The 17,023-nt window shown below is 42.8% G+C and overlaps 1 protein-coding gene across 1 annotated transcript; it reads left to right on the forward strand.

Moving 5' to 3' along the window:
* The first annotated feature begins 76 nt into the window (after positions 1–76).
* On the forward strand, positions 77–12,699 carry LOC143111442 (short transient receptor potential channel 4-like). The gene is made up of 10 exons (XM_076273681.1): positions 77–454; positions 3,162–3,680; positions 6,876–7,224; positions 7,657–7,796; positions 8,701–9,026; positions 9,447–9,642; positions 9,945–10,139; positions 11,039–11,080; positions 11,346–11,435; positions 11,830–12,699. The coding sequence occupies exons 1-10, from the start codon at positions 77–79 to the stop codon at positions 12,442–12,444; spliced, it is 2,850 nt and encodes a 949-aa protein (XP_076129796.1). The 3' UTR covers positions 12,445–12,699.
* The last annotated feature ends 4,324 nt before the right edge of the window (positions 12,700–17,023 follow it).

The raw sequence follows: 17,023 nt of genomic DNA on the forward strand, positions 1-17,023 counted from the left end.
GAAATTTGAGCACTGCTTCCCTGGAACCCCCATCCCCTCCTTCTTTTTCTACAGCATCAGTGATGGCTTAGCAACGATGTCACAGCTGTACTTCGGTCGAACGGACAACTCTTCGTACAGGGACCGCATCCCTTTACGAATAGTGCGGGCTGAGTCTGAACTGTCTCCTCAGGAAAAGGCCTATCTGACTGCAATAGAGAAAGGAGATTATGCCAGTGTGAAGCAAGCGCTGGATGAGGCTGAGATCTACTTTAAAATAAACATCAACTGTATCGATCCGCTTGGACGCACGGCGTTGCTCATCGCCATCGAGAATGAAAACTTGGAGATCATAGAACTCCTTCTCACTTTTAATGTTTATGTTGGAGATGCCTTGCTCCACGCCATTCGCAAGGAGGTGGTCGGCGCCGTGGAGCTCCTGCTCAATCACAAGAAGTCTAGCGGGGGGATGCAGGTAAAGAGGTCTTCACAAGCACCACCTTGCATCAAAGAGAAAAACGTGCATTTATACTCTCTCATACAGAGAAACACTAACCATGAACTAGCTGCCCTGCTCAATCATCAAAGAATGATTGGTTCTCTCTCAGCTCTTCCTTGTTATTGCTCAGGCACATGTTACCTTTCTGTCTTTCTTTTTTTCTTTCATTCATTCATTCGTTCATTCATTCTTTCTTTCATATGTCCATGCGTCTCAATTTGAACATATGTAGTCTGCACATTTTGTGCAGTGCATTTCTCACTGAATTAGGTTAAACTGAATCTGGCTGCTTTTGTATCATTTCTCACACATCACACATTTTAAAGCTATACTGATTTCACCAGGACTTTATGTCAGGTGAGCTGTGTGTGTTCTTTTGAAAGGAGTTTTAAAATGTGAAGATATTACTCCATTAGATGAAATGCTTCTGCCATTGAATGTTTGTGTAATTGGCTCTTTAGCCCTTGAGAGGTAGATTATTTATGACACACCCACTGATGCTGTAACATGCACTTTGCATCCCTACCCACGTGTACCATGATGCACAGGGTTTTTGTTTTGTTAATTACACCATTTACAGAAAGAAAGTGAAGGTTACAGAATATGCAGTTCAATCTATGCAGTTCAATTTCCCCCCCGATTTTGAACAAGCAGGTTCTTTATGAGTGCATAGTCCTCACTAATATACAGTGCAGTGCATTGTACTGCAGTGGTTCTTAACTGGTCTGGCTTTGGGACCCACAATTTCCATGATTATGAAGTCACGACCCATATATATTTTATAGCGTTCAAGACAACAGATTTGGTGAGCTACATGCTAAGAAAGGCAAAGTGCCTGTAGGCCTATTTGTTTGGAACATGCTGTTTGGCATTACATTTGTGAAGTCTCCAACTCCTGATGTCACCTTAAAGTACTTGACAGGTCTGTCTTTGACAGGTGTACTTTATTATGAGGCATTTTCACTCATGTTCCAGCAATTGTGAACATCGCACACTGTGGATTCTGCACCATTTCGTCTCAATTTAAGTCTATTTGAAATGGGCGATTTCTTCTCTTTTTTTAACCACAAGCTCCGCGACCCACCCAGAATGGTTCCGCGACCCACTTTTGGGTCCCGACCCACCAGTTAAGAACCACTGTTGTACTGTATATCCAACCCCTCTTACAACAATATAGCAATAAGCACTTGCTGTGTGCTGTGACGGTTTCCCTTAATTAAGCGGGAACTCAGTAATTTAGCCTGTTGACTGAGATTGGATGAAGGGCAGAGAACGAGTAGCTCATGGTGTGTCAGACCAGCCTGGCAGCCCCTTCACACCGTTGGCCATCACAACTGTCAGTGCAGCTGAGACATTACTTTTCCACATGATTAACTGAGAAAAGCATTATTTGCACAGAGAGCTAAATTTGTTCCAAATCATCCCCTCTATGCATCACACTTCACTTGTTACCTCCCATACTGTAGAACACTCTCTGACAGTTTTTTATTTTACAAAATTCTAATTACCGGTACTCTGATGTTCTAGTACATACTTTTCTTTCTCAGGATTTTTTTTTTGTCTCTCCTTGTCTGCTAGCCCCAAAATCACTCGCTCTCTGTTTTTCTCATTTCTTTTAACTCAGTCATTTGTGGTCTTCCGCTCGGTGCCTTCAAGATGGCTCTGAATTGATGAAAGCCCTGGCTGTGGTACAGGCAAGGAAATTAAAAACCACAGGCTCTGAAAGCAAGTAGCTTTTGAAAACATGTACAGAGCAGGTCAGTGCGTACCGTAACTGGAAGCATTACGCTGCGGTAGAAGACATCAGATTTAGCCAGACCTCAGTGTTTGAGTGGCTACAAAACAAGGCAAACAAGGCACTCCACTCCAGAGCGTTAGCCTTTTTATGAGTTTATCACAAGATTGGCGAAGCAGGAATTATGTAATTCTCTATGCGCTAATAGACTTTTAGATGTTAAAAGTCTCTCTATTGTTAAAAGGCCTGCTCTCCTTGGTTATTTGCAAGGGTGGACATTACTTGAGGACATTTAATCAATTACTGTACTTAAGTCATTTTTCATATATCTGTACTTTACTTGAGTATTTAAATTATGTTAAACTTTTTACTTTTACTCCAGTACATTTCTAAGCCAAATATGTTATTTTTTACTCCACTACATTTTGTGACAGCTGAAGTACAGCTGAAGTTCCTTTTGGAAAAAAGACTGTCCAAATACATGTGTACTTACATGTGTATTTTCTATGAAGCGAGCTATGCTTTAAATAATGGTGTTGCCATTAAAAATAGTATATATACTTAGTTCTTTCAACATACAACAATTCTTAGTTGATTTTTTCCTTGAATGAAGGAAAAAGGCTCAATGAATGCATGTCTGTGCCGAATCATTTCAACAATAGTAAATGCAACTGTATTAGTCATAATACACTCAAGTGGAAATGTAAAAGAAGGAATTTCTTTTTAACATTTAACCATGTGTATCTCTACTTTTACTCAAGTACAGGATTTGTGTACTTCGTCCACCACTGGTTATTTGATGAATTAATGACCCTCAAATTAAGTAGCTGCTAGGGCCAGTACTTTAAAGCCTATTATAAGACTAAAACCTTTTCTTTCCGTTAAGGTCTCCATTGAAGTTGTTTGGGAAACCGGCCCTAAAAATGTTGCAATCTCTTATTTTGCCAGGTTCCGCCCATCTTACTTGACAAGCAGTTCTCGGACTTCACTCCAGACATAACTCCCATCATCCTGGCGGCGCACACCAACAACTATGAGATCATTAAGCTGTTGGTCCAGAAGGGCGTGTCGGTGCCCCAGCCGCACGAGGTGCGCTGCAACTGCGTGGAGTGCGTGTCCAGCTCGGACGTGGACAGCCTGCGGCACTCGCGCTCGCGCCTCAACATCTACCGGGCGTTGTCCAGCCCCTCGCTCATCGCCCTGTCCAGCGAGGACCCCTTTCTCACGGCCTTCCGCCTCAGCTGGGAACTGCAGGAGCTCAGCAAGGTGGAGAACGAGTTCAAGTATGAGTACGAGGAGCTGTCGCAACAGTGCAAGCAGTTCGCCAAGGACCTGCTGGACCAGACGCGCAGCTCCAGGGAGTTGGAGATGATCCTCAACTTTAGGGACGACATGGAGCCGCTGGAGGAGGAGGCGAGCAACGACTTGGCACGTCTAAAACTCGCCATCAAGTACCACCAGAAGGAGGTAGGGAGACAAACCAAGGTGTCACTGCAGTATCTAATCAAGTGATATGGAGGAAACATATCGTGGGTTTGGAGTAGTAGGCCATGGATATTGGGGTTTGTTTTTGGTAAGCATGAAAGGGACAGGAGAGCTCTGCAGTGTTAGTATGGTCATCACAGTGAATGAGAGTGGTCTGAACTGATTTTGGCTATCAAAGCCCAGTCAGACCCTATTTCTGGAACCCAACATGTATAGAACCGGACCAACCCGAACCCAACACCATCATAACACACCCCAAACCAAAACAGACCAAACCAAGTAAAAACAGAACTGGAAAAATAAGGGTGGCTCTGTTGTGAATTAACCCTTAGAGTCTAATCATATGAAACAAGGGTTTGCTTTGAGGCTATTCACCCCAGTCAGTCAAGGCCTTTTGGCAGGACGTAGTGTCTGTAGATTATGCTTGAGGCTGGTTAAATCTGCTGTATTAGTACAAGCTCTCACACAGGCATATTTTGCCCTCTTCTGTACATTTGGAGCATTGCAGCAGGGAGAAAGCTTCATGCTTGCCAAAACGTTTTTTAGTCAGACGTTGATGCACAAAAATAAAGAAGCTTAACTCAATTATTAACTATTAAAAACAATTTACTCCTTTTAACTTGTATTATACATAGGTAGGAATTTCATTATGCACGGTAATCTTAAAAATAAGGTAGCCTCGTGTAGTGAATCTAACTCCACACGTTTGATGAGTTGGGGCCCAGCTTGCCTGACTTGATTGAGGGAGCAAGAGCAGCACCTTAAGTCACTCTAAGGAATTGATGCCATTGCCGTCTCATCATTGACCGTGGGATAAGCATCAGCCTCATCAGAGTGCTCTGAGCCGAGGCAGGCAAAGCAAATATTAATGTCCTCTCTCTCTCGGACTAACTTTGATATGGATCTGTGGAAGTCTTTGTTCCCATGGCAATGTGGGAGTGGAGTGGCCACACTTTGCCGCAGTCTCTGGTGTGCGACTGTGGCGGTGGAGGCTGAGTCGCTCTGGTGGTGGATCCTGAGTCGCTATGAACTTTAGCGAGTGTTAGGATCAGCATTAGCCGGCTGCATCAAGTCAAATTGCATGTCACACAGGGGGAAGTCATACATGCTCCCTCATTAGCGCGTTGATAGAGGGAATAATCAGTGTTGGAGAGGCTGCGTAGGGCTGATTGGGCCAATGATGGTTTTTCTCATCATAGAAAGTGAACATTAGATAATGATGCCCTGCTAAGGAGTTTGTATAATACTGCCAGCAGTCAGGCCTAATGGTTTGTTTGTTAGTGGTTTGAGTCAGGGTCAACATTTGTCAGCCATTTGACCTACACGTGTGACTGTAATATCTAGCACATTCTTAGGGTTGGCAGGGTACAAATGGATGCAGTTTTGAGATACTCCTGAAGCCAAAGGGGTGAGAGTTGATGGAATTAATCTTTCATATTTATTACCTGCTCAAAGATCTTTAGTTTCCAGCAGATTACTCATGCCACCCTTGAAAAATTGCATCATTAGTGTTGCCCCAGTTTTTCAAGTGGATGACAAAAGAACTGTGGCAAACGCATTGCTGCTTCTTGTGGGGTATTTCTGTTTCAGCTTTTGTGAAACCAGAGCACACAAAACAAAGAACATCTAATAACCACCATATGATATGGCTTTTCTCAATCATATCTATGATAATCATATTCATGCATGTTATGCAAGCGTACTGTTCAGTGGTTTGCCTTGTTGTGGATGACAGAGAAGTCTGTCACTATTTTACATCTTATGACCTCACAAATACAGGTACAGCACAGTGTACTCTAAATGTGCCAAGATTGCCCATAATGTCTTGATATTTTGAAGCTCTTCTCACAAGAAAACTGCATTGCATTATGGCTATTACAACAGTTCTTAGTTTTCCTGGAACTTGTGTCATCACTATTCTAACTGATACTCACTCTCATTACTAGCCAAGGCACTTCGGCACAGCAGGAGATTTATTCTGGAAAGTGAGAGCCACTGCTGTGAAAACCAGGGGTGTCCACTTGGTTACGCCCTCTGAGATGCTGAAGGTCCATAGACACTCTCAACCATGCTGTTTCAATCCCTGTCACGTGTGAACAACATTATTGAATGCCATTTCATTGATTTTTGGAGATCATCTCCTGTGTTGCCATTCTGTACGCATGTGCCTCTGTCCTGTGGAGAATACTAGAAAGATGACAGTGCCTGTTTCCAAGGCCTTCTGTCCTCCAGCACGTCAGTGCAACTGCATTCATCACCGTGTAATCATGTTTGGTTGATGCGGGCCCAAGTCATACGTGCTTGCCCAAGTCATACGTGCGTGTGCAAAGCAGATGTTCTGGGGGACATGTTTCTTTCTTGTGATTCCTCACAGGGGGCTGTGTGATTTTGCGGAATTGAAGCCAGGTGGTGAGAGCTGGAAGCAGACACATTTGTTCTTCTGCGTTCCTCCACAACGCCTCTTGTTCTTAATTAAAGCATGTCATTGTCATTGGGTTGGGTTCGCAAAAGAGCCCCATTCTGCAGGGCTATCGTTTATGGCTCCACCGAGGGGGACGAACCTGATCCCATGTTGTCATATTGTCAAGGGCTCCTTTGTCCTCTTGTCAGTTAGCTAAGTGAACCCAGATGAGCGCTGTTTTTTCTACTACTGTTTCTGCATTGTCTGTTTGTTAGTCTTTGTTCACAGCGCATTGTCTCTGTGTCTTTATGGATGCATTTGCACACATTTGACATTAAGCTGGATAAGAGGGTTAGTCTGTGGTCCCCCAGGTCTATCTTGGAAGAGGGAAATGAGGTTAGACGGAGATGGTATTGGTTTCGTGCTATTATGCCTCACGATTAACCTTATTTATCCACTATGAGCTTTTACATTCTCTTCTGGGAAGGATTGGTGCATTATTATAAATATAATTATGGTTACAGGCACTTAACAGACATTTAACAGACATTTTGTACATCTGCGCACCTAAACACTCGGCTCTCCTGAACTTGGAGAATGTCTGACTCTCCATGCTGTTTCAATCAGGACAATTTGCTCCATGGCTTGCATGCTGTTACACTGAAGGTCTGATAATCAGATATCTAGATATAAACGCTGTTATATACCGGCAATATTTAAATATATAATTCTGATATAATATATCATATTAATCTGTCCTCCATGTGTGTGTTCAGTTTGTGGCCCAGCCCAACTGTCAGCAGCTGCTGGCATCGCGCTGGTATGACCAGGTCCCTGGCTGGAGGAAGCTCCACTGGATGGGCAAGTCGGTCACCTGCATCATCGTCGGCCTGCTCTTCCCGCTCTTCTCCCTCTGCTACCTGATGGCGCCCAAGAGCCCGCTGGGGCTCCTCATCCGCAAGCCCTTCATCAAGTTCATCTGCCACACGGCATCCTACCTCACCTTCCTCTTCCTCCTCCTGCTGGCCTCACAGCACATCGTCTCGCAGGACGACGACACGCTGGCCGACAGGCAGGGGCCGGCGCCCACCATTGTGGAGTGGATGATCCTGCCCTGGGTTTTAGGTATCAGGATCCGTGTACCTTTGACCCTGTTCATTCAGCAGACACTTTCATCACAGCATACTGTAGTACAGATACTCAGTTCTGCAGCATTACATAGTGCACATGTGCATATTTCCCCAGCCTTATTAGATTAGGTACTTTTATAAGTAGGGAGTATTGTTATCTTAGTTTAAGAACAGCCACTGAAGAGGCACAGCTCTGTGGTCAAATCGTCTAGAAGTGACGGGGGAAAATAAGAGCTGGAGAACAGTAAAATGTCCAGTTTTAGAGAGAGGTTATTGTACACACACACACACACAAACTCTCACACACACACACACACACTCTCTCTCACACACACGCAAACTCACACACACACACAAACACACACACATATGTGTGTGTGTATAATATGTGTAATGCAGTAATGTGGATTCATTTGTATATGTGCAGGTTTCATCTGGGCCGAGATTAAACAGATGTGGGATGGGGGCTTTCAAGATTACATCCATGACTGGTGGAATCTCATGGACTTTGTCATGAACTCCCTTTATCTGGCCACCATCTCTCTGAAGATCGTTGCATACCAAAGGGTAAGGAGGCAGGAGGCAAATGATCACTATCTCTCAGGATCATAGGTACTGTACATCATATACTGTGCAATAGCCTGCATCTCATGTGTACATATGAACCTTATTTTGTGATCTTCAACTAGAGGTTAAAATAATGATACAGTTATAGGCTTTATTGGGCTAAGATGTTAGATTAATGAATTTTGATAGTTGATCATTTATCACAGTACTCCAGGCATGTATGCGACATGTCTTGCAAATGTTAGATTGAATCATATGTGACTTATTTGGAACAATTTTGTATAAACATAGAGAAAGCAAACTTTTCAGTCAGTGTTTTAAAACTCCCAGATCTCAAGAAAACAAGGCCTTTATTAAACATGATATCTGTGTTTGCAAACAGATTCCAGTGACGCAGAACAAGAAAGCAAGCAACTGCCACGGCTGTAATTGAATCCAAAGTTGCATTCTGTTTGGCTCTTACAACATCATTGGGAAATAATGTGCCTTTGTTTGTGCTACAGACAGGGGCACTCCACACGGTCTTAGGAGTACACAGCGCTTTACCGTACACATTTGTTTCACTTTTCTGCTCTTTGGGTAAAACTAAGTTACAATGTGTGCATTCCCTGTCCAGCCAAATGATACATTAGTTTCATCTGATAACCCTTCCAAAAGTCATTGTCATTTTCTACCGTCTTCCTTGTCCATGAGGATGTCCTCTGTTTGTGAGGTACTGCAAGGACATTTTTAGCCAGTGGATACTTATTATTATGATATTCATAATTTCATGAGAAGAATGCAAGGAGTCATGACTGATGGTAGATGCTCTCCTGGCTACTTCAGTAGAGCAGATCAGATCACATCTGCTCTCTCTCTCTCTCTCTCTCTCTCTCTCTCTCTCTCTCTCTCTCTCTCTGGTCAGTATGGTGGCACCAAGGTGGAGAGGTGTGAATGGGACATGTGGCACCCCACGCTGGTGGCTGAGGCGCTCTTCTCCATCGCCAACATCTTCAGCTCGCTGCGTCTCATCTCGCTCTTCACGGCCAACTCGCACCTGGGCCCGCTGCAGATCTCGCTCGGCCGCATGCTGCTGGACATCCTCAAGTTCCTCTTCATCTACTGCCTGGTCCTGCTGGCCTTCGCCAACGGCCTCAACCAGCTCTACTTCTACTACGAGACGGACGCCAAGGACGAGAAGGACAAATGCAAGGGCATCCGCTGTAAGGAGCAGAATAATGCTTTCTCCACGTGAGTAACCGCTTCAGAGACCACCACCCTGATGCTGCATGTGTCATTAAAGGAGAATTCCGGCGATTTTTCACATACAGTACATCTCTGTTTCTCGAGGTCACTGAGTATTGTCGGTATAATTTTTTTTTTTTTTTTAAATCAGTTCTATCTAGCTTGATTTGCTGCAGCCAACAGCTAGAGCATGTTAATGAGTCCCCATTCGCCAGAATTCTCCTTTAATCAATACCAAGGAAGTTACTGTAAGTGAGATGCTGGAAATGACATCACACTGAACAATATTCACTGACCACATACCGGTAGTAGGTTACAATGAGTAGCACATACTTTATGGTGAAATGTCTACCTATAATACTTTCCTGTACTAATCTTACTGTACTAGTCTCCTGTGATTAAACTTTGTGTCTTGTTGCGGAGCAGGTTGTTTGAGACTCTGCAGTCTCTCTTCTGGTCTGTGTTTGGCCTCATCAGCTTGTATGTCACCAATGTCAAGCCAGAGCATGAGTTCACCGAGTTTGTTGGCGCGACCATGTTTGGAACTTACAACATCATCTCCCTGGTGGTTCTTCTGAACATGCTCATTGCCATGATGAACAATTCCTACCAGCACATCGCTGTGAGTTGCCGTTCCATTCCGCCCCGACCCTGCTTGCATTTATGTTATTGCTTTCATCTGTCTTCGATTCTCTCCATTGTTTCGGTTTATTAGGCACACTTTCTCGCTACCAATGATTGGAGAACTGTGGGACTGAAATCGATGAATCATTTGATGGGGCCTATGTTTTTCTTTCTTTCTCTCTTTCTTTCTTTCTTGGTCTTTCTTTTTTTTTCAATCACACATCAAAGCACAATCACAGCCAATCACAAATAACAAAAGTAAAATGATAAGTCCAAACCGACGCTGGGTGTGTATTTCAGGATCATGCTGACATTGAGTGGAAGTTTGCCAGGACTAAGCTATGGATGAGTTACTTTGAAGAAGGGGGGACCCTTCCTCCTCCGTTCAATATCATCCCCAGCCCAAAGTCCCTCTGGTACCTCTTTAAGTGGTTCAAGAGGCACCTCTGCAGTAAGAAACATAAAGAAAGGACAGAGACTTTTCAGTCAATTGGGGTAAGGCCACACAAACATTAGAATGTTAGTACTGTGGCCATTACAAATTGTATGGACCACAAATATACAGACACACACCACTTTAGGAAAAGTGAGTAAACAAGTAGAATGTATAGCAGTAGTCCATATAGAATAGGAATAATGTATGCAAGGGTCCGTTAATTCCGTATAACAACACCTTGAAGGCCGTTATTCCTCTTATCACCTGGTTGCCAGTATAGGCAGTCATCATGCCTTTATATAAAGTAAAAAGCGGTTCCGTTTAAAAAGAAGCTGACTTGTTCAGTTTGTTGTACAACATTCTTTGGCCCTAACATTGATAACGGTGGACAGTTACCGTATTTTCCGGACTATAAGTCGCACTTTTTTTCATAGTTTGGCTGGTCCTGCGACTCAGGTGCAACATATATATATATATTTATATATAGGTTTTTTCCTCTTCATGACACATTTTTTGACTGGTGCGACTTATACTCCGGTGCGACTTATAGTCCGGAAAATACGGTAGTTTGTTTACAGTTGATTAAATTGCTTTCAGGCTCAACCGTCATCCTACTATGGCTGTTATATAGTTATCATTTATAAGCATTGATATGGAACAGTGATTAAACTTTTTTACCAGATCTACTTCATAAGTGTCCCGTTATTCAGAATTAATAGCCACCCACCAGCCAATCAGAAAAGAGTATTTCTTCCGGGTGATACGTGTATAATATTTGTAAGCTTTACTGCTGTGCACTATTTTTATGCTGGGCCAGCTTTCCATTTATAATTCACTCTTCCTGTAGGAGTTCATGCAGAGAAGCATACTGTCTGTGCAATGGAATAGAAAAGGAAAACGGTTGCCTCTCTGTCATAGCGTAAAGTCAATGGAGTCTAATCGCCTCCATCTTTTTCAGAGACGTGCTGCTGAGAACCTGCGAATCAATCACCAGTACCAGGTAATGATGTCTCCTCCAGAGCACGACGCCCATTAGTCTCTTGTCTGTTAGAGTGTGCTACCGCAGCTGTTCAAAGGCAGCGCTGCTTTGAGTTACTTTTAGCCCTTTCATACTAGGATTTATGCGGTCTCTGCCATTGCTAAGACACAGCGCATTAGCATTATTACAAAGTCATGGAGGCTACTAAAACAGAGTTGCCTACTAAACAACTTGCAGCTTGACAAATAAGTAACATTCACTTTGGGGTTTTGTCTTTGTCTTAAAGGAAGTTCTCAGGAATTTGGTGAAGAGATATGTGGCTGCAATGATCAGGAATGCAAAGACCGAGCAAGGACTGACAGAAGAGAATTTTAAGGTACACAGTGCACAGGTACACATTACATATAGTGCAGTGACTAATCCTGATACATAAATCTATAGTGTTTGCAGTTTTATGTGTAAGAGGAAACTAAAATGAACATTATGTATGTAAAGATTTAAGTATGCGGTTGAAGTATAGACCCTTTCAACAGCATAGACAAATATGTGCGTTTCCAAGGCATTTCCGGTGGCACAGCTAATGGTATCATGGGGACAATGATGTTTTTAAAAAAACATGTTTTAAAGTCCATATTTTGCACAGCATTAAGCTAAAGCCTGATTAATTTTCATTTCCATGTATCTGTGAAACAGATTGAAATGGTCTATACACATATATTTGCACCTAAAATGAAATTGAATATAATAAGAAAGGATTTTTGTTGAAACAGGAGCTGAAGCAGGACATATCCAGCTTCCGATATGAGGTGCTTGGTATGCTGAAAGGTGTCAAACCTGGCATGCAGGCAGTCAAAGGAGGCGCTGGGTCCTCGAGCCTGCCATTTCCCGAGCAGCCTCGGAGGTGTTCCGTGGTGGCGGCTTCCTCTGGGCAGCTGAAGAGCAAACTCAACCTGCTGACCGCCACCTCTGTGCTGCAGCTGCAGGGAGGTGCCAGAGCTGCTCCCCGGCCGCCAGAGACCCTCGGCAGCCTGGCCAACGGCTCGGTCCCCCGCCTGGCAGCGGCCTCCTCTGCGGCCACCGTGGAGGAAGAAGAGGAGGAACCACGTGGGAACGCAGCGGGTGCCTCTGACCGCAACCCAGGCGTAGTGTTGCAGCTGCGCCACCGAGGCACTGGCCAGTCACGGATCTACTCCGTGTCCGAGGAGGTAAGCGAGTGGCACGACGACGGAGAGCCGTCATCGTCGTCGAGGAGCAGGGACAGTGACGAAGATGGGGTTGCGGGTGCCGTGGAGACCGCGCGGCCTTCCAGCGTGAAAAAGAAAGATGAAAGGAAAGACTTGCAGGAGGAGGGAGAGCCGGAGGAGGATAAAGAAGGAGCCAAATAGCTGAAGGGGACAGAGAGGCTGAGCAGAGACAAGTGTTCCGTGCAGGAAGGAAGGAACACAAAGGGAGGAGAGATGAAAGGCAGCGCACACATACAGAGAGACAGAGAGCTGGAAAGAAACGGTGACAATCAAATGCTTTCAGGATGCTCAAGAGGTAACCTCAGAGCCTGACTTCCTCCTGGATGACTAGAGCACAGTGAAGCAGAGCAAACTTGAACTTGTGCTGAGTCTTTTCACTATGTGACTTATGAAGCCCCAGATGGTATCTTAACCACACTTAATCCTCCAAAACTTATTTAGAAGCATTTAGACTGTTTGACCAGCTAGGATGCCCGGTAGTTGGAAACAGCAGTACTTTTTGTATGGCTGAATTTGTTAGTAAAGGTGTGTCTGTAGCACCTGTAGAAATCACCTCTTTGAGATAGATGACAAGTGCAGGATGATATGAAATGCACAAAGATTCATGATGCTGGATATTAGCAAACCTTTTATGAATGTTTAGACTGAAAAAAAGGGTGGAAAATTGATTGTGAGGCAAACCCTAACCTGAATTGTCTGACATGCTAGTGATTGTACCAAGAAGTATGGTGATCGTGATGATTATGGTTTCTGAATGAAACATAAAATGCCAGTGAAATGTTCTAGGTGTTTTACTTAAATCTTCTGGAAAAAGACTTACATAACCATGTCAAATATACCATGGTAGATGGATGGTAGATAGATACAGTGCATACAGGAAGTATTAGAAGCGCTTCACTTGTTCCAAGTTTTGTTGTTTCAGACTCATCTTAAAATGGATTCAATTCTTTATTTTTTCTCATCAATCTATGGACAATTCTCTCGACCTTGTGACTTGGTTTTCACTCTGACATACATCATCAACTGTGAGACCTTCTATAAAGAGATGTGTGCCTCTCCTAAAAATGTCCAGTGAATTCAATTAGGCACAGGTGGACTCTCAAGGACCATTGATAGAAGGATAGTAGGATGCACCAGAGCTCAATGGTACGTTACTTATGTAAATGGTATATTTCAGTCTTTTATTTTTTTATACATTTACAAAACAGTTCAAACGCTTTTTTGTGGGGTGTTGAAGTATTGTGTGTAGATTGATAAGAAAAGATAAATAATTTAATCCATTTTAAGATGAGTCTGAAACATAACAAAATGTGAAAAAGTGTGAATGCAGAGAAGCATACTAAATAATAAATATTATAACATATAATATTATATAAAAACATAGTAAATGCTATGATGCCCCTACTGTATGCATGTCCCTTTATCAGTTGTTGTCTTGGCAGCTCTCATTATTTTTGTCAAGTTAACATGATTTATTACATGGCTCTTCATAATGCTGAAGAATACTCCATTCACTTGAATGGGTCTTCCCAACATTCGATGGTCTGCTAATTCTCAATAACAGACCGTTGCTAAGTATAACAGACCGCTGTCAAGGAAAATGGGTTTTGTGCTTCTATTTCACGTCTTTCATATCACTACGCAAAGACTGGAACTTCATTCAAAAGTGAAAGCGTACGGTTGATCAGCTGTGTTCTAAAGAATATTTGATTCAAGTTTAGCGTGTGCTGTTGCGAATGATTTGTTTCTCTGCAAAAGCCACGATGAAGTGGTAACAAATAGGCTATAGCCTAGGCTATGTAGCCTAAGAGACATATCGTGGGGAGTTTATTGTTTCGGTTTGGCAAGTAACCGTGTAATAAGCAGGATAATGTATAGAACGCCGGTCATTATTGGGAAAATAAGTCCCTTCAGGGCGGAACAAGACCCCTCCGCTGTGCGTCGGGGTCCGGTTCGCCCTGTCGGGACTGATTTTCCCAATAATGACCGGCGTTCTATAGACCCTTTCAAGAGAGTTCCATTATCAGCATCATAGTTGGCCCCACAAGACTTCCTTTTTAACATTCCATATGTTATCTTAATGCAGAGGAAGTAGATTGGGACCAAATAGAACGTTCAAGCATTGTTTTTGTTTTTATTGTTGAAATGGTCTATACATTATCCCTTACTTATAAGCAGGGATGGATTACTGCACGGGCCTACCGGGCCCAGGCCCAGGGGCCCAAGGGGTCAGGGGGCCCTGAAGCCCAAGCCTTTGCATGGAATCATTGCCTCAATATCAACAAATCAGAATGTAGGCTATGAATCTGATTGAATTTAGTATTGGCCATCCCCAAAATGCACCAGAATACAGAAAAATCACATCAAACAAACTAAAAATGTTCTGGCGGAGGACCCCCAAAACCCCCCTCCCACATATGCGACAATTAGTGGGGGGCCCTTAATACATCTGGGCCCAGGGGCCCGAAGGTTCATAATCCGCCCATGCTTATAAGCATATGATGTAGGCTGTTATAGCATGATGTAACATTCTGAGAGCTGCCATGGTAACTACCGTACACAGTGACAAGACCCTATAATGTCATTAGTCAGTACTGCCATAAGAAGTAATAACAGGATATGCAATCTGCAGACATTTTAAAGATATGGTTGTGTTAATCCTGACAGCAGAAGGTTCAAGTGAGGCACTGCTGTTGAATGTTGGTCATTTTTTCTTCATCTAGACACCACATGATTTTGGCCCGACATCTCTCGTCTGAACTCGTATAACTTTCTGTGGAAAGAGCAATATCTGCATCCCACTCATGACTCATTCCACACTGCCTTATTCTGTTAATTTTAGCACTTTATACTAAATAGTTGTACATGATGTCAGATAGCAAAATATATTATCTTGCTAATTATACCAATAATTAATTTATTTTCTATGCAAACATATCATAAACACCTCTAAAACAGTTACCAACTTTATCATGTCACATTCACGTTTTACATTCAGTTATTCTGAACTACCCTTGGTCCATTACTATTTACCATTACAACTTAAGACAATGTAGCCTGTCATTTTCAGTGTCATGTACAAGTAGTTTCATATAATCTACAAAAGCATATCTGACATCAATGCATGTCATGAATCTTATTTATTTGATTCAATCACTCTCTGTTATATGCATTGCGAAATCACTATTAGGCATTTGACAAATACAGGCAGACAATTTTGTTTTCTGCCTTGTGCTGCAACCTGGTTAGATAATAGTATAATACATCTATATAAGATATTGATGTCTGAGAAATAAAAATCTGAAACAAAAAATATATATTTAATGGGTCACTTGGTTTTTCATGTAGAATAAGGATACATTTTGAACTCTTTCTGGTGAACAGTAGAGTTCTTGACAGAGCTTTCATGTCAGGGGTTTTTCCAGATAATCTTGGATATTGGATCTGGAAAACTGAGTGAGTCAGCAAAGGCCTTAAACGTGCAACCTGGGATTCTGGTGAAATCCTGTTGCTACTTGAGCTCAACAGCCAATGAAATGACATGCTATGTATTTATTGGCTGGAATTGTTGATGGTTTGATCCGTGCCACAGTGTTTGTTCACCATTGACAGAGCCAGAACTGTTTATGAACACAGAGTTTTCCCTGTACACACACATACGTAATAGAAAGCTAGTGGCCTCTAAGAAGCAATTCACTGACAAAAAGTGAATTGGAATCATAGAAACTGGAAATACAGAATGTTCCTTTAACACAGTGTCACAACTTGACACTGGATTTTGGTTGATTGAATTTACCATCTCTGATTAGATAGCCATGATCTCAGCATCCGTGGCATGCCATACTGATTTAGTTATGTCTAAATAGAATTCAAATGGGCTCTTACTAATCATACCCTAGCCAAGGTTAAATCCAAAAGACCAGCTCCAAACCAGAGAAAACACAGAGAATGTGAGAAGTCCTAAAATAGATGGTAGAGCATCATTTCCACAGAAATCTTTACACTACATTAACCCCCTCCATGGCATGATTATATGAGCCGTGGTGGTAAGAATTGTGGAGAGACATAAAAGAGCCTTTTGAATGTATTTAGCTCTTTTTCAGTATCAGGCAATACAGTGATGCTGTATGCCCTCACAGCTGTACAGCAGTCCCATGTGTTCACACAAAACAGAACCCTCATTACGTATTCTGATTCTGGTATTAGTTTCCCACCTAATTATTTGTGAGGGCATATCGACTGGAATACTGACTGCATAATGGTGTCCTATATTAATATGCAGCATTTCTATTAAATTCCATTACACAAGCAATTTTCATATCAGGGAAGCAAATTGCATCTAAACAATAAACATGTTTCATTTCACGGGTATGGCCTCTTTTCAACATGTAACATAAGTTCACCACTTATCTCCGAGGCCGAGAGAGAGCCAGGGCACCTTTCTTTATTCCACAGTGCAAAGCTGTATGGAAGCCATTATTTTCTCCCCCCTGCTGCAGACCCCCACTGCAGACATGATGTCCAAACACATCTCTGTGTTGGCCAGGAGGAAGGACCTCGAGCAGTGTCCTGTCCACTCCACCACTTCATGTCTGGCCTTTGATGTGTAGCTAGACACAGACTGCACGCCCCTCTGCTGGGACATGTGTAGTCTTCCACAGAGTGACAAGAAGAGCTGAAAGGGCCTTTGTTTATGCAACAGGCAGAGCTGAATACTGTA

This window comes from Alosa pseudoharengus, unplaced genomic scaffold (assembly GCF_046254945.1).
Source record: "Alosa pseudoharengus isolate Yale_2024_CS ecotype anadromous, Long Island Sound unplaced genomic scaffold, YU_APseudo_1.1 YU_APseudo_1.1_scf_8, whole genome shotgun sequence".
In the NCBI taxonomy this organism is placed as follows: Eukaryota; Metazoa; Chordata; class Actinopteri; order Clupeiformes; family Clupeidae; genus Alosa; species Alosa pseudoharengus.